This window comes from Oryctolagus cuniculus, chromosome 10 (assembly GCF_964237555.1).
Source record: "Oryctolagus cuniculus chromosome 10, mOryCun1.1, whole genome shotgun sequence".
Lineage (NCBI taxonomy): Eukaryota > Metazoa > Chordata > Mammalia > Lagomorpha > Leporidae > Oryctolagus > Oryctolagus cuniculus.
The window spans coordinates 60,341,865-60,364,813 of NC_091441.1; the positions used below are offsets into that span (position 1 = coordinate 60,341,865).

General features: G+C 46.4%; 1 protein-coding gene, 2 long non-coding RNA genes and 2 pseudogenes across 8 annotated transcripts in view; 3 read left to right on the forward strand and 2 right to left on the reverse strand.

Moving 5' to 3' along the window:
- Window positions 1-11,857, reverse strand: part of LOC138844047 (uncharacterized) — a 65,805-nt gene extending 53,948 nt beyond the window's left edge. For both annotated transcript variants that reach the window (XR_011379420.1, XR_011379421.1), the window contains exon 1: window positions 11,651-11,857. This is a non-coding gene — a long non-coding RNA (uncharacterized lncRNA). The remainder of the gene's footprint in view (window positions 1-11,650) is intronic.
- On the forward strand, window positions 407-4,923 carry LOC127492480 (reactive oxygen species modulator 1 pseudogene; annotated as a pseudogene).
- Window positions 8,809-16,741, forward strand: TGIF1 (TGFB induced factor homeobox 1). Of its 5 annotated transcripts, XM_070050425.1 has the most exons (4): window positions 11,103-11,218; window positions 11,415-11,546; window positions 14,688-14,914; window positions 15,694-16,741. In XM_070050425.1, the coding sequence occupies exons 1-4, from the start codon at window positions 11,212-11,214 to the stop codon at window positions 16,267-16,269; spliced, it is 942 nt and encodes a 313-aa protein (XP_069906526.1). In that variant the 5' UTR covers window positions 11,103-11,211; the 3' UTR covers window positions 16,270-16,741. The 5 variants fall into 5 exon arrangements, with proteins under 5 accessions (XP_002713643.1, XP_008259336.1, XP_008259337.1 ...); XM_002713597.5 differs by lacking the exons at window positions 11,103-11,218; window positions 11,415-11,546 and adding an exon at window positions 8,809-9,767; XM_008261114.4 differs by lacking the exons at window positions 11,103-11,218; window positions 11,415-11,546 and adding an exon at window positions 9,395-9,758.
- Window positions 16,742-19,596: 2,855 nt separating this feature from the next.
- On the reverse strand, window positions 19,597-19,944 carry LOC108177187 (large ribosomal subunit protein eL37 pseudogene; annotated as a pseudogene).
- Window positions 19,945-21,864: 1,920 nt separating this feature from the next.
- Window positions 21,865-22,886, forward strand: LOC138844048 (uncharacterized). The gene is made up of 2 exons (XR_011379422.1): window positions 21,865-22,379; window positions 22,761-22,886. It is a non-coding gene; the product is annotated as an uncharacterized lncRNA (long non-coding RNA).
- The last annotated feature ends 63 nt before the right edge of the window (window positions 22,887-22,949 follow it).

Consider the following 22,949-nt stretch of genomic DNA (forward strand, 5'->3'; position numbering starts at 1 on the left):
CTGGCACTGTGGTGCAGGAGGTTAACGCACTAGTCTGCAGTGTCAGCATCCCATATGGGCATCTGTTTGAGTTCCAGCTGCTCCACTTCTGATCCAGCTCTCAGCTATGACCTGGGAAAGCTACTGCTTGGGCCCCCGCACCCATGTGGGAGACCCGGAAGAAGCTTCTGGCTCCTGGCTTTGGATCGGCACAGCTCTGGCCATTGTGGCCGTTTAGGGAGTGAACCAGCAGATGGAAGACCTCTCTCTCTCTTTCTCTCTCTCTCTCTGTCTCTGCCTCTCTGTAACTCTGCCTTTTGAATAAATAAATAATTGTTTTTTAAAATTAAAATGAAATAAACATAGGTGCATATTTATTTATTTGAAAGGCATAGAGTCAGAAAAAGCTCCAGTCCTCTCGTACACTATGCAAATTCCAAAAACAGTGAGGAACCGGATGAAGCCAGGAGCCTGGAATTCAGTCCAGGCCACTCATATGATTGGCAAAAACCCAAGTACTTGAGCTTTCACCTGCTGCTTCTTAGGGTGCACATGAGCAGAAAACTGGGATCAGGAGGGGACCTGGAACCCAAGTGGCATCTTAACTGCTCTGCCAAACACTTGCCCCCAGCTTGATTTTTAATAAAGAGTAGTCAATTTTCCCCTGGTATGAAAAGATACCTTTGTCAAAATCTAAATCTTCATAATATATTTTAATCTACCTCACTGTCCTTTGTTTCCTTTTTTATTTACTAGTACAAAATTTTCACATTGTAATTATAAACTTCAAAATAGGAGCAACCAAGACCGTGAGTGAGTGAGATGTCCGTGGCTGTGGTCCCTATGGACAATCCCAGCCAAGCTGTTTTAATCATGTGAAGATGGGCTTTGTGATGGGCTGCGCCCTAGGCATGGCAGCTGGGGTACTTTTTGGCACCTTTTCCTGTCTCAGGATTGGAATGTGGGGTCTTAAACTGATGGGCGGGATTTGGAAAACCATGATGCAGAGTGGTAGCACATTTGGCACATTCATGGCCATTGGAATGGGGGTCAATTGCTAACCAGGGCAATGGCCCCCTGTTACATCTACACTTTTCCATCAGTCCCAGTGTGTGTATGATAAAATCATCTTTGAGTAGCCTGAAAAAAAAAAAAAAAACTCAAAATATTTGGAAGGATTTCCCCTACCTTCCCCTGCTCTCAATTCTTATCTTTAACAATTTCTCTGGTGGGGCTGGCACTGTGGTATAATGGGTTAAGCCACCACCTGCAGTGCTGGTATCCCATACAGGTGCTGGTTCAAGTACCGGCTGCTCCATGTCTGATCTAGCTCCCTGCTAATGTGCCTGGGAAAGTAGTGGAGGATGGCTCAAGCGCTTGGGTCCCTAAACCCACATGGGAAACCCAGAAGAAGTTCCAGGCTCCTGGTTTTGTTAGGCCTAGATCCAGCCAATGTGGCCATTTGGGGAGTGAACCAGCAGATGGAAGATCTTTCTGTCTCTCTCTCTCTCTCTGTCTCTGTCTCTCTCTCTCTCTCTTTCTGCAATCGTGCCTTTCAAATAAAATAAAGTAATCTTTAACAAATTTTCTCTGGCTATTGGGTGATGCTTAATTTCAATGAACTGTGGCATTGCTTTGCCAATTTCTTTAAAAGAAAAAAAGTACTGTTGGTATTTCAATGGAAAGTGCTTTGAACTAAAAGACTGACTTAGGGAGACTCAGCATCTACATAGCTTTCACTACTGAATCTTGCTAGAAAGAAAAAGGTGCCTTTTATTTCAATGAAGTCTTCCTTTATGTCTCTCAGTGGGGTTTTAAAGTTTTCTTCATAAAACTTGCACATATTTCTTGTTAATTTTATTCCTAGATATTTCATCGTTTTATTGCTATTATAAATGGCTCCTCTACTGCTGTGGGAAAAATAATGATGATAAATGGAAACATGCGAATGGATTAGCTCTTGGATGGAGAGAGAAGAAATTAGATAAAAGGTAGTTCAGTATTCTGAAGGGCTTACTATTGCATAAATATGGTACTTACTCTATATATTTTTAAAAACCAGGACCCCTTACATTATGCATTTAAAACAATATTTTACTGCTTTCAGCTTTTCGTCATATGAGTTTTAAATTAATAACAATAAACAACCAGGTTCTTACTTATTTTAAAAAGAGAAAAATAATCAGTACAATGGAAAATTATTAATAAACAAAAAGAAATAAAATTGACTGATAAAGGGACGGCATTGTGGAGTAGCAGGTAGAGCTGCCACCTGTGACACTGGCATCCCTTACAGGTGCCAATTGGAGTCCTAGCTGCTCCACCTCTGATCCAGCTCTCTGCTAATGGCCTGGGAAAAGCAGTAGAAGATGGTCCAAGTGTTTGAACCCCTGCACCCTCGTGGGAGACCTGGAAGAAGCTCCTGGCTCCTGATCAGCATATCTTTTGCAGCCATCTGGGGGTGAACCAGCAGAAGGAGGACCTCTCTCTCTCTCTCAGCCTCTGCTTCTCTCTCTCACTCTGCCTTTAAAATAAATAATTTTTTTTAAATTAGAAAAAAGTGCCATTTATTTCCTTAAGAGATAGACAAATAAGATATCGATTGATAATACACACTATTAGTAAGGGCTCAGTGAAAGATTTTCTTACATACTTTTGGTGGGCTTTTTATTTACTTTTTATTGATTTATTTTCAAAGATTTATTGATTTATTTGAAAGGCGGAGTGATAAAGAAGGAGAGACAGAGATAAAGACATTCCATCCACGAATTCTTTCCCCAAACTGCAATGACTGAACAGGTTCAGAGAAGCCAGGAGCCCATAACTCATCCGGGTCTCCCACATGGTGGCAGGGGCCCAGGTATTAGGCCCGTCTTCTGTTGCTTTCCCCAGCACATTAGCAGGGAACTGGATGGGAGGCAAAAGAAGCCAGGACTCGAACTCCATTATGGCATGCTGGCGTTGCAAGCAGTGGCTTAACTCACTGTGCCACAACACCAGCCCCTCTAGTGGGCTTTTTAAATAGATGTGACCACTTGGAGGGCAAGTCACTGTATCTATCAAAATTTTGAAAGCACACACTTTTCAACTTCCACCTTCCAGAGGCTCTTATAAATGTGGTCACACAGGCCCCAAAAGATCTATATGCAAGCTAACCTGCTAAGACTGGCAACCATAGGCTGCTGGGCACAGTCAGGAGCCCCTCAGAACGTGTGGTGCCCAAATTCTATCAGTTACTGAATATTTTGAATATAATTGTGCTATCTTTTTGTGCTTAGTGACAAATTGGAAAGAACTGAATGCCCATCGGTAGGAACATTTTTTTAGAACCCCACAAATTGCAGAATAGCATTATTTTTTTACATAATTGGTCCAAGGATCACACTGGCAAGATGAATTAATCACTTCCCCCAACTCAACTTCCTCACCTGTAAGATGGGGATAATAAAAAGAGGTACTTCTTGAGGCTATTTTAGGAGTAAGTGAGGTAAAATAAGAAAAGTATTTGCATATTCCTGGCCTGCTGTATCCAAAGTTTGAGTTCTTATTAATGTTTCTTTATGGTGTCATTTTAATGCATAATTTGTTTGGGTATCTGATTTGTTCATAAGGGTTTAATAATGAACTTACATTTTGGTGAGAAGTCAGAAGGGAAAAAACAAGTTAACAGTCAAACAAAATAATTACAAATTGTGGTGCTAGCTTAACAGCAGTTTAAGCCAACTATTAAAATGCCCACTTCCGGCCGGCGCCGTGGCTCAATAGGTTAATCCTCTGCCTTGCGGCACCGGCACACCAGGTTCTAGTCCCGGTTGGGGCGCCCGATTCTATCCCAGTTGCCCCTCTTCCAGGCCAGCTCTCTGCTATGGCCCGGGAAGGCAGTGGAGGATGGCCCAAGTCCTTGGGCCCTGCACCCCATGGGAGACCAGGACAAGTACCTGGCTCCTGCCATCGGATCAGCGCGGTGCGCCGGCCGCAGCGCGCCTCCACTGGAGGGTGAGCCAACGGCAAAAGGAAGACCTTTCTCTCTGTCTCTCTCTCTCACTGTCCACTCTGCCTGTCAGAAAAAAAAAAAAATGCCCACTTCACATATATATGGCTGTGCCTGTTTGAGTCCCAACTGCTCTGCTTCTGATTTAGTTCCTTCCTAATGCATCCTGGGAGGCAGCAGATGATGGTTCACACGCGCATGGGATTCAGAAATGCAGTTCTGCATCCTAGCTTTGGCCTGGCCCAGCTCTGGCTGTTGGAGGTATTTTGGGGGAGTAAACCCGTGGATGGAAGATCCTCTCTGTCTCTATTGCTATTTCAAGTAGATGAAAATAAACATTTTTTAAAAAGTTTGCACTGGGGCCCCTGCCTGCAGTGCCAGCATCCCATATGGGTGCCAGTTTGAGTCCCAGCTGCTCCACTTCCAATCCAGCTCTCTGCTATGGCCTGGGAAAGCAGTAGAAGATGGCCCAAGTCCTTGGGACCCTGCACTTACATGGGAGACCCAGAAGAAGCTCCTATCTACTGGCATTGGATCGGCGCCCCTCTGGCCATGGTGACCATTTGCGGAGTGAACCAGAGGATGGAAGACCTCTCTCTGCTTCCGCTTCTCTGTAACTTTGCCTTTCAAGTAAATAAATCTTTAAAAAAAGAATAAATAAAAATAATAAAACAATGTTTGTGCTATGGGAGAAATACAAGGGTTAAGCTAGATCTATGATTTCCCCTTGGGTAAAGCTGGTGATATCTGTAGACATTTATCTGTCACAAATAAGGAGAAAGCTACTACCATATACTGGTTATCTTTCAGGGATTTGCTACTAACATTTTACAATGTACATGGCAGCCTCCACAACAAAAAAATTATCCAGCCCCAAATGTCAACAGGGCTGTGGTTGGATATTCCTGAGCTAGATGATGGTAGTGGAGGCTCCTAATTCAGAGAAGACTCTTTTAAGAAACTAGCTAAATCATGACTAGTGAGAAACTATACCACGCACACCAAGTGGTAAAAGACCATCCCAGGCAGAGGGAACTTGAGAACAAGCAGAAAAGAAAAATCCATTGTATTTGTGTGTATAGTATGCAAATGCCCATAATAAGAACAGAAGGGGGCAAGTAGGAGGTGTTCCATATTATTTCACTTTGCATACAGTACTTCTTTATTGCTTGGCTTTTTGAAGACAGGATTTTTGTTTGTTTTTGCTTTTTACATTATAAAAGGAGAATAGAAAAAAGTGCAAACAGTGGATAGGCTGGAAGAGGACTTCTAATAAAACCAGATTTCAGGGGCTGGTGCTGTGGCACAGCAGGTTAAAGCCCCAGTCAGCAGCGTCAGCATCCCACACGGGCACCGGTTTGAGTCCCAGAACTCCACTTCCAATCCAGCTCTCTGCTATGGCCTCGGAAAACTGTGGAAGACGGCCCAAGTGCTTGGGCCCCTGTACCCTCATGGGAGACCTAGAAGTTCCTGGCTCCTGGCTTCGGAGTGGCCCAGCTCTGGCCACTGCAGCCATTTTGGGGAGTGAAGTGCCTCTCTGTAATTCTGCCTTTCAAATAAATTAATTAATTGATCTTAAAAAAAAAAAAACACAAAACACCAGATTTCAGAGAGTAACACCCACGGAGCCCAGGAGGCCCCGCTGGCCTTGGTGACCTAATGCAGGCCAGTGGCTCTCCCTCCTGCAGCCATCCGACCTTGCAGCATGACAGGATTTCCTCGTGATCAGCTGATTTAGACCCAGAACTTTATGCCCAATGCCTGCTTTAGGCCTTTCAGCTCTGTTAAATTTGGATGTTGACTTAAAAAAAAAAAAAAGTTACACGAGTAGTTTGTGTACCAAATGAGATCATTTCAACCAGTGTTTCACAACTGTAAAGCACAATGCAGAGACCGGTTGCTGAGAATGAAGGAGGTAAAGGCTCTGCTCATTGAATAATCGCTTTGCTCTGTCCTCTTGATTCCAAAACCCATAAAGAGAAGTGAGACTTCTACAGAGGAGAAAGAAGGGCTGGGTGGGGAAGTACAGACTATGAGAAAACTGATTCAAAACAAAAGTAGTAGCCCCAGTTACATTATTCATGCAGCAAAGAGGAGAATTATCCTGCCGGGGTTGACAGAATCACAAGATGGCTGCAGGACAGCCCCAGGCCCTCCTTAAGTAGCAAGCTCCTCTATCCTGAGAAGTGAGGAGACTTGGGGCCCCTGGCACAGGGTCTGGAGCCCAGCATTGTACATATTTTATAAAAACATCTGCCTCTCAGGTGCTAGCAGCAAAAGGGATCCAATAACTGCAAACCGTCATTCCTCCAAGCCAGGACACAGAACTGACAGAAATCAGGCTTACTCAGTCTTTGAGTAGGTGAATGAAACGAATGCATTCTCCAGACACTTGATGGACCTGGTATCAAAGGCTTTAATGGTAACTGCATGTGTTGACACACTTTTCTGGTGTATTTGCCTTCCCAAGTTCCTATTAGAGCTTTGCTTTCTGAAGGTTTTGCAGGCTGTGAAAAGTCACAGCTTTTTAACTTGTTTGTTTCCCAGAGTTGGCCTTGAGGAAGAATTGAGAAGATGAGACACCAAATAGAACTGTGTGTGCCTGGAAAGACTGGTGAACTTTCATCAGGCAGCCTCCAAAAGCACCAAGCGACGCCTCAACCTTAGGAAATTTCCCAGCGCAATAACATGCATATGAATTCAGCAAATAATACGAGGCAAATGTGAATCCATATAATCTTATTTTTAGCACTAGGGGGAAATCTTAAAAGTCACTGGATCTGTTTTACAGAGACGCCCCTGAGACATTAAGGGACTGACAGCGCCAGAACGGAAACTTGTTTTTCCACCTCTAGAGAGGAAAATAAACAAAAAATATCCTAAGCAGTTGCTGGTATGCGGAGTCCACTTTTGGGGGGTTTGTTTTCCTTTCCTGCGTTGCGGAAGACCCTAGGGCACTGATCCAGAGCTCCTAACAAGTTTGGGGTCAGCTTTAGGGGTGGGGTCAACCCTCTACCTGGGGGGCTATAAGGCCTTGGCAGCACGAGACTGTGGCGGTGTTCCTCTTGGGTGCATCTCGCCAACTTCAGCAACTGCTTGCGTATGATTTACTCCAGCAAAAGGTGTGTACGGCGTGGATCAAGTTGGTGCTCTAGCCAAGGCGAATTTTAAGTCTCCACTTTTTTTCCTCCTCTTAATTTGAAAGAGGCTTTAAATTCCCTCCACCCCTCTCCGTTCCCCCCTGTAAAGTTTGTTTTCATGCCGTAAACTCGCTCCAACTCTCGGTTGCCTGAGAATCGCGGTAATTAGCCAAGTTCACTTAGAGCCGAAAGAAAAGCTACCTTTGTGTACATAATGAGAGCCACCGCGTGGCCAAGGATAACCACGAGGAAGAAGGAAACGTTTAGGTCTCGGGCAGCCGAAAGCAGGCGGGGGGCAGGGCCCAGCCGACCGAGGCGTGCGGTGCGGACGGCTTCTCACCGCTTTCGAAGTTAGCAAACAAAGCGTCTCCGCAGTAACCGCCCGCTTCCAGACGGGGCTGCTGCCACTCAGGCCGCCGAGCGCCGCGGCGGCCGCCTGGGCTCCTCCTCCCAGCGTCTCTGCTCCCTCCTCTCCCGGCTCCCCAGCGGATGTGAGCCACCAATCCCAGCCACAAACAACCCTTCAAATGAAAGGACGGGCGGCCCTCTAACGGGCGGCGGGGCGCGGCCCCCTCCCCGCGCCACATCTGTCCGGCAGCGGGCGCAGCAGCTGATTCATCCCCGGCCAGGCGGGGGGGACGGAACTGCGCTGCAGGCGGTTGCAGGGCAGCTTCCAGCCTGGTGGTTTCTCCCCCAGGACCAAGTACCCCCCTCTCCCATCCCCCTGTGCTGTTTCAGATGTGGGCTCCCTTCTGTGCCGCAGAAGAAACAAAAATCACAAGGTGGTTGCCTTCTGAGAATGACGCTTTTCCCCCTTGTTGATTCGTTTTAAGTCCCGTAGTTGGAAAACCCACCCCAGGCTTTTTAAAACTCTGGCCAGAACGCACGCACTCTTGGGGCGGGGGAGGCTGGCTCTAATTTTCAGCGTAATCCGAAAACAGAGGCTCTAAAGTCTGGTTAGTCATGCTTTGGCCGCCTTAGTCCTCCTCCTCCTCCTTGGGTTTAACCTTATTTCCACGGGTTTTTCTCCTGCCGGCATCTCCACCGAGGTCACAAAACAAAAACAGCGCAGAGTCCACACCGGGGACAGAGCCGGCGCTGACGTCTCCACGAGGCTTATTTACGTTTGGAATTTTTTCCTTTTTTTTTTTTTTTCTTAAGCGATGGGGATCGTCTTACTGTGGCATATGACAGTTCATTTGCTCAAAAACAACGGGACAAACCCACGCCAACAACTAGACGCAGAGGAGGGGGCTTGCGTTGGTTGAAACCAGCCAACAGCAAGCATCTGGCGGTTTAAAAAGGGGGCATTTCATCAAGGAACTCCTGTTGGAGTCCGCCTAACTCTCAACCAAAATAAACCACCAGGAACATGTGTTTACTTAATGGCTAGTTTCTGTTTGAAATACAGGGGGAGGAGGGGTTCCCTCGCTGGGCATAGGTCCTAAAAGTAGACTCTGTTTACCGAAGCAGACGAGCAGCCACGGCGTGGTCGCCCCTCTCTTGGGAAGGGTCCGGCGGTGGTGGAGTGAGGGTGTCAGGCTGCGTCTCGGCGGGGCAGGCGCGCGCCCGGGCAGTCCCCAGGCAGGGACGTTTAAAGAGCATGTGAGCATGACAAGTGCCTGTCCGCAACGTGTTCGATTTCGAAACCGCCCTGCAATCCAATCCGGAACTCGCAGCTTTAGCCCTGGGGAACAGACATTCGCCTAGAGTGTCTGCGTCTCATCCCCCCCTCACTCCCACCCCCACCCACTCCCACTGTCGCTGCAGGAGGAAGAGCCACGGGGGAAGGGCGCGACGCGGCGCGCCCGCGTGTCCATGGCAGCCGCGCATTCTGGAAGAAGTTGGTGCTTGTCCCACATACTTTTCCTGCCGTGCCCCGCCCCTTGGGTCAGAAGCGGCTCGGGCAGGGACTGTGCAGTTTGGGGTAGCTGTCAAAAACGAGAGGGGCAGCCTAGTCTTCTCTGGGTGCGAGGAGGGGAGTCCTTTTTTTTCCCATCGGCTGGCAGTTTCTTAACCAAAAGCACCCCTCGCCTGCTCCGGGAAGAAAGGCCCAAAGGGAAAGCCCGGGGGCGCTCGGCTGGTGACTCCGCCGCCCCGCGAGGGATGCGGGCGGCGAGCGCGCGGCAGGCAGGAAGAATCGAGTTTCTGAGGTCGGCCGCCGCCGAGAGGGACGGGTGACAGCGGCCGGGGCGCGATCCGGTCCACCCCGGCTGGAAGGGGCGGGGGAGGGGCGGAGGAGCGGCGAGGCGGGCGGGGGACGGGGCGGGCGGCTGGGGGCGGAGGCAGGACCTCCTGTACCTTCCCTCCTCGCCTTTCTCACTCTGACAGCGCCGAGGTGCGCCGAGCAGGAGCAGGGAACAAAGGAGCGGAGTAGGGAGGGGAGCGAGTTGGGTGAGGGAGAGCCCCCGGCCGGCTGCCAGAATCTCCCGGCAGGAGGAAGCCCAAGTGTCACTTGAATTCCACCCGAGGAGCGGGCGCCTGGGATCCGAGCCCCTTGTTTAGCAGCGACGGTTGGAGCACGTCCTACAAGTTACGGGAGAATCGGCCGGGAATCAGAACGCTCGCTTGGCCCCCGGTGCTCCGGCCCTCGGCCCCTCGAGACCCCAGCATTGCCTGGCGCTGGGAGAGGAGCTCCAGAATGAAAAGTAAGAAAGGTAAGGCGGCCGCGGGGCCGTGCGCGCCGCAGCGCGAGAGCCGGGGCAACGTGCTGACCCCGCCGCCAAGAGTGACTTGGTGGACTTTTTTCTGCCCTGGGGCACTTTGGGACTTGGAAAGGCGGCCGTGGGCTTTGTTGGGGCAGCGTCTGAAATGGCAGTTGCTGTTTTCCTTCTAGACACAACACGCGGGGGCTGCTGTGGGGGAGACGAGCCTCTCTCCACGCTGCTGGCGCGTTGTCAAGAAACACGCTCAGCGCCTTGTTTGTGCGCCTCCAAGTTTCATTGTCTGCTCCCACACCCCACGCTCGGCCCAGCCGCCGCGTGGCTCCTCGTCCTGTCTCTCCGGCGGGGGCTGTGGGGGTCCGGGCCGGGGGACCCTGCGCCTCGCTTTTCCAGGGCGGGGCGTGCAGCGGAACCGTGGCGCGTCTTTGTCTGAAAGAAAGTTCTGCTCCGAGAGCCCCCACTCCCAGCTGGGCCTGGGCACTTTTCTTGGGGCATGTGGTGTTTTCACAATTAAAGGAATGTGGTCCCGGCCCCTCACAAAGCCCTCTGCTGTAAACAGCTTTGGAAAACTAGACTTTAAGAAAGAAAAAAAATTCCCAGTCTCTCAAAGTTTTCCCACGATGGATTTGGGGCAAGATGAAGAGTTAGGACGGAGGGCCAGCCAGTTCCAGCGGCGTTCAGTCAGAACGCGTCCAAGTGTGACAAGCAGGCTTGGTTGTAAGTGCAGAAGAGCGAGGCTGTCATTGTTTCCACCAAGCGTTCTGGAAGCTTTACAACTAAAACTTGCCGTCTGGTTTAAAAAAAAAATTGCAAAATACACAGAAAAAAAAAAAAACCACCACCTAGAAAGGTCAAGGACTGAGAAGTCCCTTTTGAAGTTCACTTCGGAGTCCCAGCCTGGGAGGTCCCCCGAGTGTTCCGTGGAGGGCCGGGGCTGGCTTTTCTGTTGTGATTTATGTGGAGTGGATCAAAACAGAAGTTAATCGCGGGGGTGGGGGCGCTGCTGCGCATGCCCGGGAGCTCCCTCGCGTGTGGGACTCCACATTCTTTCAGACGCGGACGGCGAGCGCGGCTCCCACGGAACAGCCGAGTTGTGGTGCGGCCGCCCCGCGCGCGCACACACAGACACACACACACGCACGCACGCACCGTCCCGGCGGCTGCGTTTCTCGCGTGTGTAGGGGGGAATCCCCTGTTGCCCTGTGGTTTCCGTGCGGGACTTTGAAACACGCGGCGCGTCTCTGTCCCCCCACCCCCCAGGCTCTCCCGGCAGGACAGAGAAATCACACGTGAAAGGCCGGGTCACGGCGGGGCGGGGAGGAGTTGGGAGTAGGACTTCCCTTTCTCCCTGAGGGCCACGGGGAGAACTGGGACGTTTCTCTTGGCTCTGTGAGAAGACGCGCGAGGGAAGAGCCGCGCCAGCCTGGACTCTGCTGGGATGACAGGTCCAGAGCCTTCCGGGGCGGCTGGGCGCGCTACCCCGGGGTGGGGGTGGGGGTGTCAGTTTCTGACGCGGGTTCCAGCGCGTCGAACGCCGAGCCGGGCTTCCGCCGGGGGCGACCAGCCCCATTGTTCGGGCTCGGGCGGGGGCTGCCCTGGTTCGCCTCCCCCCACCCCACCCTGGCCAACTCTCCCTCCCAGGTGGCTCCCCCGCAGCGCCCCTCGGCGCTCTCCGGTACCCCACCCCCGCCCCGCGGCTGGGGGGACCGAGCGGGACCGGCGGGCTGGATCCGTGGGGACCCCCGCCGCGCCGACTCACGGAAACAATGAAAGGTGACGTGGTGGAGGGGAAACTTGGCGACTGCTTCAGGGCCCGTGTCGGGGAGCTGAAAGTGCCGAGGTGGCCCGGGTTGCTTTCCCTTTTGAGGTTTTCCTACCCAGCTGTGTTCGCGCCGGGGGCGGGAGTCACGGCCTCGTTTCTGGGCTCCAGCGGCGAGTGACCCAGAGCCCTGGAGCGCCTCGGGTCGCGGTTACTGACTGAAAAAAAAAAAAAAGTTTGCAGGCCGGTTTCAGTTGGGGCCGAGGAACTCTAGAACAAAAGCTCCTCGCTCGCCTCCGGGCTCCTCCCTCTCGGCGCGAGCCCCCGCGGCCCTGCCTCCTCGCGGTCGAGGCCACCTGGGTCGGAGGGCGCCTTCCCTGTGGGTCGCGTGAGCACTCCCCAGGGATCGCGGGCCGGCCTCGGCTCTGTGCCTGTCTGCCTTGGAGATGGCTGTGGAAATCGCCCCAGGTGGCCTTAAAGCGAAGGCACTTTCCACTGGCTTCCAGAGCCCGGGGTTTGGTCAGACAGGTTTGTGACAACAAACCTGGGCTCAGCCCGCAAAAACATCAGAAATGGCTTAAAGCAAGCAGAGAGAAGGTTCGATGAGGAGAATCCCTTCAGTCTGCTCCCGGTGTGACTGTTGAAGTGCTGCCTTAAGGGGTTCCTCCGTGGCAGACGGGGGCACCCAGGATTTCGGGGTTTGGGTGTTCAGTTGGATTTCCTTGGCTTTTCCAGAGATCTTTTGATCGGGAAACTTAGTTTAAGTTTGCTTTTCTTCTTAATTGTATGCTTCAACTTCACTTTCTCCCCAATTATTTCTGGATTCTTTACTAGATTTTTTTTTTTTTTTAAGTCCTACTGTCTCTTCTGCCCTCTTTCCCCCATCTTGGTGTGGCAGAGCTGATGAGAAAAAGTGCAGAGGCCAAGACTGCTTCTAAGGGCTGTGGGATCCATAGGCCATCTTGTGGCTTTCTAAACACCATTTCCTTGTATGTGGATAGAGTCACCGAGGCTTGCGAGTCAGCCCCCCTCCCTTCCAGCCACATTTTTTTAAGTGTAAGCAAAGCAAGACGTTTGGAAACAAGTCGTAACCGGGAAACTTTTCAAAAGCTCTGTTACAGTAGGAAATGAGTAAGGAGGAAAAAGTCTTTTTGTTTTTCCAAGCCGAGCCACAATCAAGAGGGAGAGTTTTAATGAAAACAGTCCTGACAGCAGCGAGCGTGGTTTAGCTGCAGTGAAATATCAGCTGGCCGAGGAACTGGAGTCTCCACTTCCTGTTACTTCAGCTTTTGTGCACATATTGGAAATATTTGTTAAGAGGTCCTGAGGCCTGGCATTCATTTATTTAAATGAACTGAGAACAGAGTGAAGTCGCGCTGCGGCTCGGTGTTGCTTAACTGAAACCTGCTTTTGTGTCACTAACCTATTCTGAAAGACCAGGCTTCTTGTCAAACTCTGCAAGCAGATCAAAGGGCAGGCTTCAGGGTTTTTTTTGTTTGTTTGTTTCAAACTCTTTGTTATTACCAACTTACAGTTGAGAACTCACTGTTCAATGAGCAAATTTTCACACTTTTCCTAGATTTGAAAAAGGGAAGCAGGATAATAGCCATGAAGAATGTCTGGCGTTTCAGACGTTGGAGAGTTTAAACAAATTGCTTTATTCAGATATGCTTTAGTGATTCAGTTAACTGAATGCATACTTTAGAGGTTAAATTTCCTTAATTATCAAAGCAAATGTGAAACAGGAACTCATTTATAATTTCTTAGATTTTTTTTTTATTCATAGTCCTTTACCCAAATTTCAGTGTGCGTTTGAAAGTTACTCAACTTCTCAATAGTGAAAGCAGTTTCAGTTTTCAGTGTGCCCTTTTAAACTTTTTTCTTAAGTTTAATTAAATCCTCAGGGAAGGGAAACTTCAAATGCATGGCCGTTTAAAGTTGGGATTCTTGTGTGGTTTATTTATGGCTGTTTGTTAAGCCTTGGCCTGAAGTGAATTTGCAAGATCATCCACCTCTTTTGTTAGAACTTGCTTTACTTTGTCTCTGGAGGGTTCTGCCTTTCCTGCAGGAACGCCCTCCAGCACCTTCTGCCCCCTGCAGTCCAAAACTAAAAAATGTGTCACTGAGTAAAAGTCTGAGTCAATTAAAAAAATCCTTAAACATTTTTGTGTTAAATTCTCCAGAAATATTGCTATTTTCATGCATGCTATAGTTTGTCATTTTTATTTTTTAAATTCTAGATCTTCATAAAAGAATGTTCTTTAGTCATTCAAAACAGGCGGTTGTAGCATTTCTTATTTAAAAGTTTTTTGTAGTTCAAAATTAGGTTCAAATGTCTGTAAAGATCAGGTCTGAATTTTTATTGAACCCAGTCTATGATTTGCATATTCCCTATGGTTTGTGAATTCTTAAAATTTCTGATGGGATTAAAGTACTTAGAGCCAAAAGAACTTCCTTTGGGAGTAAGTTGCATATTCAGTTTTCTTTGTCATGGAATAATTTAAGACTGAACTGTGCTAATTGATATGTAATAAAGTACCTATAGTAGAAAAATATTTGTGTGTGATGAAACTGAAAACTTAAGTGGTATTTTTTAAAAAGGTGACAAGTAGATAAGCAATGAATAAGAAAAGACCATGGAGGTCTGTTCTTATCAGTGAAGATAATGTACAAACCCTCCCTTTTATTTTAAATCTTCGCTGGAAGCTGGAGGAAGAATAACGTGTAAAATGTGCATTAGGACACTCACTGGGTTGTTTTTCCCAGCTCCCAGTGACCTTGGAGAAGATCGCTAGGCACATTGCGACGGACACAGCCCCCTTTCTGTTTCCAATGTGTGCAGGCTATTGACTTTTTCAGTGAAGTTTTTCTCTTGGAGTCAAACTGATGACTCTGAGCATCATTCAAAAGGAATGTGAGAAGTGAAATCCTAAAGGAAAGTAGCTGAGAAAGGGCATCTGACAGTTGGTTGAGAATCTACCTTGTGCTGCCGCTAGTGGGCCCTGGGAGTTCTGAACAGAAAACACCCTGCCTCCCTCACAGTGGTGGAGAAAATCCAGTTGAGTCACACTGAGTGGGCAGAACAAATGAGCATGGCAAGATAGAGGGGCCTTGCTGGTCCAAGTGACTGACAGTTGGCCTTGGTCTCTTCGTAGGTGTCATGGTAGCGTCCGGCAGTGAGACCGAGGATGAGGACAGCATGGACATTCCTCTGGACCTCTCCTCTTCGGCTGGTTCAGGCAAGAGGAGGAGGAGGGGCAACCTGCCCAAGGAGTCTGTTCAGATTCTCCGAGACTGGCTGTATGAGCACCGATACAATGCCTATCCCTCAGAGCAAGAAAAAGCCTTGCTGTCCCAGCAAACACACCTGTCTACGCTACAGGTAAGGAAAGAGCACGAGGTTTCGGCATGCCTCTTTATTTCCAAAGTCATTTCACAGCATTCCTCATCCTGTGTGTCAAGTCATCAAGTTCCTCCCCGCTCAAAAAAAAGAAGGAATATCTTTTTATTGTAAACTTTATAGTACTAACAGCTAATAACTGGCTATTCAGAGCACACAGAAACACTTGACAGTCATCTGTCAAGTGGCATTTCCTTTAATGCCTAAAGGAGCCCTCCTTTATGCAACAAACATAAAAAGGAGGTTAAACCTTACTCTACTGCCCAGGAAACTGGTTTGATATTTAAACAAGGGCAGACTTCAGTGAGGTAATTCATGTTGTGCCTGTTGACACAGTCATTTGAACTGAGAAAAATCAGTTACTGGGAGGAGTGGCACTTTTCATACAGGAAAGGTTTTCCTGTAGTTGATTAACTTAAATGCTGGGGCAGTAGGTAATAGGTTAAAATGGAGAGAATTTAAAAGGTAAACCTTTCTCTCTCAACTCATTTTCAGGTATTTGAGGTTTTAAAACCTTTTCTTTCTTCTGAAAAAATTTAAGCAAATTTAGTATTAGAGGAGGAGAAGTTTCTGGTGGGAGGCAGCTCTGTTTCTTGGTTGGGCTCACATAACTTGAAATAGCTTGCTAAGTCCAAACAGGCCTTCCTATGCCACCTTAATACAAACAGAGATCAGTTAGGCACTCTGAGAAGAGAAATGTCCCCAGAACCTGTTTGCCAAGTGAATAAGGGAAATGTTTAAGCATACTGATGTAATTTCAGGTCTGTAACTGGTTCATCAACGCCCGACGCAGGCTCCTCCCTGACATGCTGAGAAAGGATGGCAAAGATCCAAACCAGTTCACAATATCCCGCCGTGGGGCCAAGATTTCTGAAGCTGGCTCTATGGAGTCTGCAGTGAGCATCAAAAACTTCATGCCAGCTCTTGAGGAGAGCCCATTCCATTCCTGTACAGCTGGACCAAACCCAATCCTAGGGAGGCCACTGTCTCCGAAGCCACCATCCCCAGGATCAATTTTGGCTCGTCCATCGGTGATCTGCCATACCACTGTGACTGCGCTGAAAGATGTGCCTTTCTCTCTTTGCCAGTCAGTCGGTGTGGGACACAACACAGATATACAGCAGATAGCAGCCAGCAGCTTTACAGACGCCTCTCTTGTGTACCCAGAGGACACATGTAAATCTGGACCAAGTACAAATACACAGAGTGGTCTTTTCAACACTCCTCCCCCGACTCCGCCAGACCTCAACCAGGATTTCAGTGGATTTCAGCTTCTAGTGGATGTTGCACTCAAAAGGGCTGCAGAGATGGAGCTTCAGGCAAAACTTACGGCTTAACCCTTTTTCCAGCAAAATAGTTCTCAAAAATGTCATGATTGCCGGGGTGATGGCAAGAGATGAATTGCATTATTTTATATATTTTTTTATTAATATTTGCACATGGGATTGCTAAAATGCAGCTTCCTGTTACTGAAATGTCTTCAATGGAATACAGTCATTCCAAGAACTATAAATTCAAAGCTACTGTAGAAACAGGATTTTCTTCTTTAAATGTTTCTTGGTAGATTATTCATAATGTGAGATGGTTCCCAACATCATGTGATTTTTTTTTTCTCCCCTTTCCCTTTTGTGTTTGTTTTTTTTTTCAGACTGTGCAATACTTAGAGAACCTATAGCATCTTCTCATTCCCATGTGGAACAGGATGCCCATATACTGTCTTAATAAATTTTCAATTTTTTTTCAAACAAGTATGAATCTAGTTGATTGATGCCCTTTTTTTCATGATGTAATAAAGTATTTTCTTTAAAAGATACTGTAATGCAGAGTATTTTGTTAAGGGAGGCACTTCTTAAAAAGAGAAGGAATATAGCACCCAAGGAGCAGGAAGCTGGGGGTAGGGTGGGGTGTGAGTTAGGGGGCTGTCACCACACTTTGAAGAACTGTGGACAACAAGCCAGTATACAGAAGCAGGATGTGTGATATTTACTCTTGATAGGAGATGTAGCAGGCCTTTAAATATGCTTCAAACTAAATGGCACAAGTTAAAATTAATTGTTTCATCTGTTCAGTGAATCACTCACATCCTTGGTAATCTTTCCTGCGTATTTTAAACATAGTACATGTAAAAGTCTTAAAGCAACTGGTTATGGTTTAAGTTTTCAGAAGTAAACAACCCAAGCAGTCTGAGCAATATCACTCTTCCACAATGCCCTTTAGAATGATGTTTGTTCAGAAGTAGTTAGGTGAGGCCTTTGCATTCAAGAAACATTCATATGTAGAGAAATCACTTTTTAAAACATCTTCAAACATGTTTTAAGTGATGAAATAAACAATAGGGTTCTGTTTATTTTTGGATTATTAGTTTTTTTAGAAACATCTTTTCCAAGGTCACCGTGAAGTGGAGTTTGTTGGGACAGACGATTATTTATAAAGCCTGGATGGCCAGAAGGGAATGGATAGTGTTCCTTTCACTTAAATGGTTGAGCAGATTTGTCACATGCCACAAAACCATTCTTTGTAGTCCTGCTTAGTATGAAGTTTCTTTGTTGTTACAGTCGTGTTCTTTCAAGCCCTGCCCCAGCTATGAATTGTCTAAGTTTGAGGTAGCATCATGCTTCAGTCTTGTCTAAAAATGCAGAAAATTCTTTGTTTACCAAATGTAAGTTTGATTTTTCAACCCTATTTTTCGAAAGCCCCTACTAGAGAAAGTGATGGAGACTTTTTAAAGTGCAAAACTGACAGTGACAACCAAGAGGTTTAAGAAAAGTGAGGACATGTATGGTGTTGTACCTGATGGCGGGCAGGTTGAAAAAGCACAGCTTAGCCCAGGCAGTCCCAGCTCTGAAGTTTCCAGAAATAGACAGAATCCAAAAAAAAGATATGCTAGTAAATAAAAGGAACAAGCAATGCAAATTAAAGGCGGTTAAAAATCTTTAGCTAGGTAGAACATTTGCAGCAGGAGTTAAGATGTTACCTAGGAGGCCGGCGCCGCGGCTCACTAGGCTAATCCTCCGCCTAGCGGCGCCGGCATACCGGGTTCTAGTCCCGGTTGGGGCGCCGGATTCTGTCCCGGTTGCCCCTCTTCCAGGCCAGCTCTCTGCTGTGGCCAGGGAGTGCAGTGGAGGATGGCCCAAGTGCTTGGGCCCTGCACCCCATGGGAGACCAGGAGAAGCACCTGGCTCCTGCCATCGGATCAGCGCGGTGCACCGGCCGTGGCGGCCATTGGAGGGTGAACCAACGGCAAAGGAAGACTTTTCTCTCTGTCTCTCTCACTGTCCACTCTGCCTGTCAAAAAAAAAAAAAAAAAAAAAGATGTTACCTAGGGCATCAGAGTCCTAGCCCTGGCTGTTGTAGGCATTTGGGGAGTGAACCAGTGGTTGGGAAAGTTGTCTCCAAAGTCTCTTAGCTCTGCTTTTCAAATACATAAAACAAATAAAAGTAAAAATCATGACTGGTTCCAAGTGCTAGATCAGTAGCTTTAGTACTGATAAAGGAGACAAGCAAATAACTGAAAACCTGCGCATGTTAAGGTGTTGCATCAATCACTAGAAGGGTGAGAAAAGGAGCCATTACAAATCATTTCTAAGGAAGCTGAGGGGTCGATAGAACCAAGAAGTTTAAAAGAAAGTCCCTCTAAATTGTCTCATTTTATTTTTCTCCTAATGTTACAGATCCTGGTTGATATAAATGTAAATCATTTAAAACCAGGTAAATTTGGTTGAAAAGGTAAATGTAAAAAAGTATTCATACCAAAGCAAATGGAAATTATTTCTATGCTTATTTATATGGCATAACTTTTACTTTTTTTTTTGAACTATTTATTTATTTGAAAGGCAGAATTACAGAGAGAGAAGTCTCCCATCAGCTGGTTTACTCCCCAGATGGCCACAACAGCTAGAGCTGGACCAATTGGAAACCAGAGCTCCAGAGCCAGGAGCTTCTAGGTCTCCCACACTGGTACAGGGGCCCAAAAGACTTGGGCCATCTTCTACTGTTTTCCCAAACCGTAGCAGAGAACTGGATCAGAAGTGGAACATCAAGCACTCAAATCAGCTCATATGGGATTACCCACTATGCCACAGCACTGGCCCCAACTTTACTTTTAACTATTAGTGTATTGTGTTAAAAGTTCATCTCCCGGGGTCTGCTCTGTGGCTCAGTGGGTGCCATCTGCTCCAATCCAGCTCCCTGATAATGTGCCTGGGAAAGCAGTAGAAGATGACCCACGTAGGAGACCTGGATGAAGCTTCTAGCTCCTGGCTTTAGCCTAGCCCAACCCCAGTTCTTGCAGCCATTTGGGAAGTGAACCAGTGGATGGAAGAAACCTCTCTCTCTCCCTCTCTTCTCTCTCTAACTCCAGCTTTCAAATAAATACATTACTATTTTTTAAAAGTTTATCTCCTGCTATATAATAGGGTCTTGCTTTTTAATTATAATGATTTCTGTCTTTTATTTACTATGTTTAGTAAATTTAGATTTAATATGATTTTCATGTATTTGGATTTAGTTCAATATTTGTTTTTTTTTCTCCTTGCCTTTTTTTAGGTTAGTTGAATATTTTCAGTATTTTGTTTTAATTTTCTGTTGGTTTATAAGCTATACCCTGTTTTTTGTTTTTTTTTTGTTTTGTTTTTTTTTGTTTTTTTTGTAACCAGAACATTTATTGCTTGACTAATTGTTGAAATTCTCAAGATGAACTGGATGCTGCAACAGCTGCCCTCTTGGGTTTAGGTGTTGTTCCTTCACGGAATCCATGCCTGAATCTGCGGTATACAATTTTTAGGTGCCTCATCCGACCAGTCCCAGTGGTATTTCGTCTTTTAGCCTTGGCACTCCATAACTACTTTCTCTTGCGCTTGGCAGGGTAGCCACATTTGCCACAGGTCGACTTCTGAAGGTGGTAGGCCTTAGAGCCGCAGCGGCGGCACAGCGTGTGCGTCTTGTTGCGACGCTTTCCAAACGATGACGTCCCCTTCGTCATCTCGCTTCTGCAGCCGAGACCAAAAAGACCGGAAGAGCTATACCCTGTTTATTTTAATGGTTCTAAGAATTACAACATGCATCTTTAACTTAGTATAATCTATTTGGGGTAATACTGTATAATTTCATATAAAATATAGAATGTGGCAGCAGGAGAGTTCCATTCACCCTTGTTTCTTACATATTAGTACAGTTATAAACGCAATAAACCCAAAAGTACAGGCTGTAATTTTCACTTAAAACAGGTATATGTCTCTTAAACCATTAAAAGAGAAAAAAAGTATTTATTGTCTTTTATGCTTGTCAAATATTTACCATTCCAGTGCTCTTCCTGTGGGTCTGAGTGACATCTGGTGCCAGCTGAGAGGATTTCCTTGAGAATTGTTGTGCAGCCTTGCTGGTGACAAATTATCTAAGTTTTTGTTCATTGAAAATGACTCTATATCACTTTCAACTTTGAAGAATAGTTTCACTAATGTAGAATTCTAGATTGTTTTTTCATGTAATACTTCAAAAGCATTTATCGTCTTTTGACCTTCATTGTTCCTAATGAGACATCAGCTGTCATTTGTGTTGTTCTCCTGTATTTAATGTTTTTTCTCTGATTGTGTTTCTTATTTATTTGAAAAGCAGAGTGACATGGCCACAAAAGCCAGGGGCCAAAGCTAGGAACCTGGAACTCCATCCACATCTTCCACGTTTGTGACAGGAATCTAAGTACTTGAGTCATCATCTGCTGCTTCCCAGGCTCATTAAGAAGCTGGATCAGAAGCAGAAATGAGACTTGATCTTGGGTAGTCCAATACAAGGTACAGGCTTCCCAAGTGTTGGTTTAACTTGCTGTGCCATGACACCCACCCTTTGTGTTATTTTTTAATTTCAGCCGTTTGACCTTGATATCCTACTAAGCTTGATTTTCTTTGTATTAATCCTGCTTGAGGTTCGTTGAGGTTTTTGGATCTGTAATTTTATGATTTTAGCTTTATTTTTAAATCTAATTTAGAAAGATTTTGGTCATTTCTTCTACAGATTTGTTGTTAGCTTTCTTCAGCCCTTCTAGAATTCTAAAAAATATTATTAGATTTCCTGATATTGTCTGCACATCTCTGAGGCTCTATTTTTTCTTCAGTTTTATCTTTCATATTCAACAATTTGTATAATTTATTTTCACTCTGCTGTTGGACTCATCCAGTAAACTTTTCTTCCAGTTACCGTATTTTTCATATGTACAATTTCCATTTGGTTCCTTTTACCCTTACTGTTTCTCTGCTGAGATGCTCCTCATTGATTTATTAATTATGCATATATTTTCTTATAAGCTACTTAAAATAGCTGACTTAAAACTCTTAGCTGCTAATTTTAACATCACAGTCAAGTTTTATCGACTGCATTTTGCCTCAATAGGGGGTCACATTTTCTTGTCTAGTGATTTCTTAGTACACACTCAGCATTATGGATGCTGTCTTAATAAAGCCCGGATTCTGCTACGTTCCTCTGAAGAGTTCAGTTTTGCCCTGAGGCAGTTCATTTGGCTGGGCTGAAACTTGAAACTCTAGTGATTAGTAGCTAAAATCTCAGATGAGTTCTTTCAGTTCCAGCTGCCGCCTTCCCGAGGGGTGGGCTCCTCTGCACAAGTCCACCAAGGTTTTGTGCAAAGTTCATGTTTAAAGTTTGAGATCTGCCCTTTCAATTCCTTCCTTTCCCGAATTCCTTTCCTGACTTTCCTAATCTTTCTGCTCTGTCCACCCCATCTGCCCATGACATCTCAGATCACTAAGGCTACAGGTCTGTGCCGCTCCCGCCATCTGAAAAATGAGGCCTGCCCTCGGGGGTAGAACCACAAATGTGTACATCTGGAAGTTCCCTCTTTTTAAGGGGAGATAACCTGCAGTTTCTGTCTGGTTTTTGATCATTCTCCAGGCCTTCAATTACCTTTTTTTGGTTAAATTTCTGTTTATGATTTACCATTGTCAATCTGGAGGAGGATTAGGATGAAAAAGGGAATAATGGCCTGTTATAAAAATTAGAATCTTGCTGTAGAAAACTTTTAAACTCTGAATCAGTGGTTTTCAAAGTTATCTGCACATTGGCATCATCTGGAAAGCTTTAAAATGTACTGTGGCCTGGGATATTTGATCATTCTACAATGATTCCATCATTCTCCAGGCCTTTAAAATAGAATGTGGTCTGGGATCAGGAATGTTTAGTTCTCTTTGTGATTCTAATGTATAGGCAAGTTTGGAATCACTTCCCTAAATAATTCTGCAAATTAGCATTGTTTCTCTTCTTAAGCAGAACTTTGGGAATAGACCGTTCTCTTTCCAGACCTAAAAAAAAATACTATTTTTGTACTCTTTGTTTGGACACTAGACAAGTTTTTGTGGAAGAAATATAATTTGCTATAGAATTATATTGTCACTCAGGTCAACTTTTTATAGTTTAGCATAAATCTAATATTTGGCCTTAGGTGCATGCAATATTTTTTTTTTTTTTTTTTTTTTTTTTTTTTTTGACAGGCAGAGTGGACAGTGAGAGAGAGAGACAGAGAGAAAGGTCCTCCTTTGCCGTTGGTTCACCCTCCAATGGCCGCCGCGGCCGGCGCGCTGCGGCCGGCGCACCGCGCTGATCCGATGGCAGGAGCCAGGAGCCAGGTGCTTTTCCTGGTCTCCCATGGGGTGCAGGGCCCAAGCACCTGGGCCATCCTCCACTGCACTCCCGGGCCACAGCAGAGGGCTGGCCTGGAAGAGGGGCAACCGGGACAGAATCCGGCGCCCCAACCGGGACTAGAACCCGGTGTGCCGGCGCCGCTAGGCGGAGGATTAGCCTAGTGAGCCGCGGCGCCGGCCAGGTGCATGCAATATTATACACATGGTTCATACTAGTAAAGCCAAACTCCTAATGGGCTGAGAAACACTGTAGAAAGTTAAACATTTATTTGTATCAAACCAAAAATTCAAGTTTACCTCTGGCAATTGACCAGGGAGTAAAAAGGAATAGTTAGATGTCAAAGTTCTAGGTCTCATTAAGCTCCTTCACG

Coding starts and splice junctions, on each gene's coding strand:
- TGIF1 (XM_070050425.1), top strand. Junction 11,547..14,687: donor ACTCACGGAAACAATGAAAG/GTGACGTGGTGG, acceptor GTCTCTTCGTAG/GTGTCATGGTAGCGTCCGGC. Junction 14,915..15,693: donor CACACCTGTCTACGCTACAG/GTAAGGAAAGAG, acceptor ATGTAATTTCAG/GTCTGTAACTGGTTCATCAA.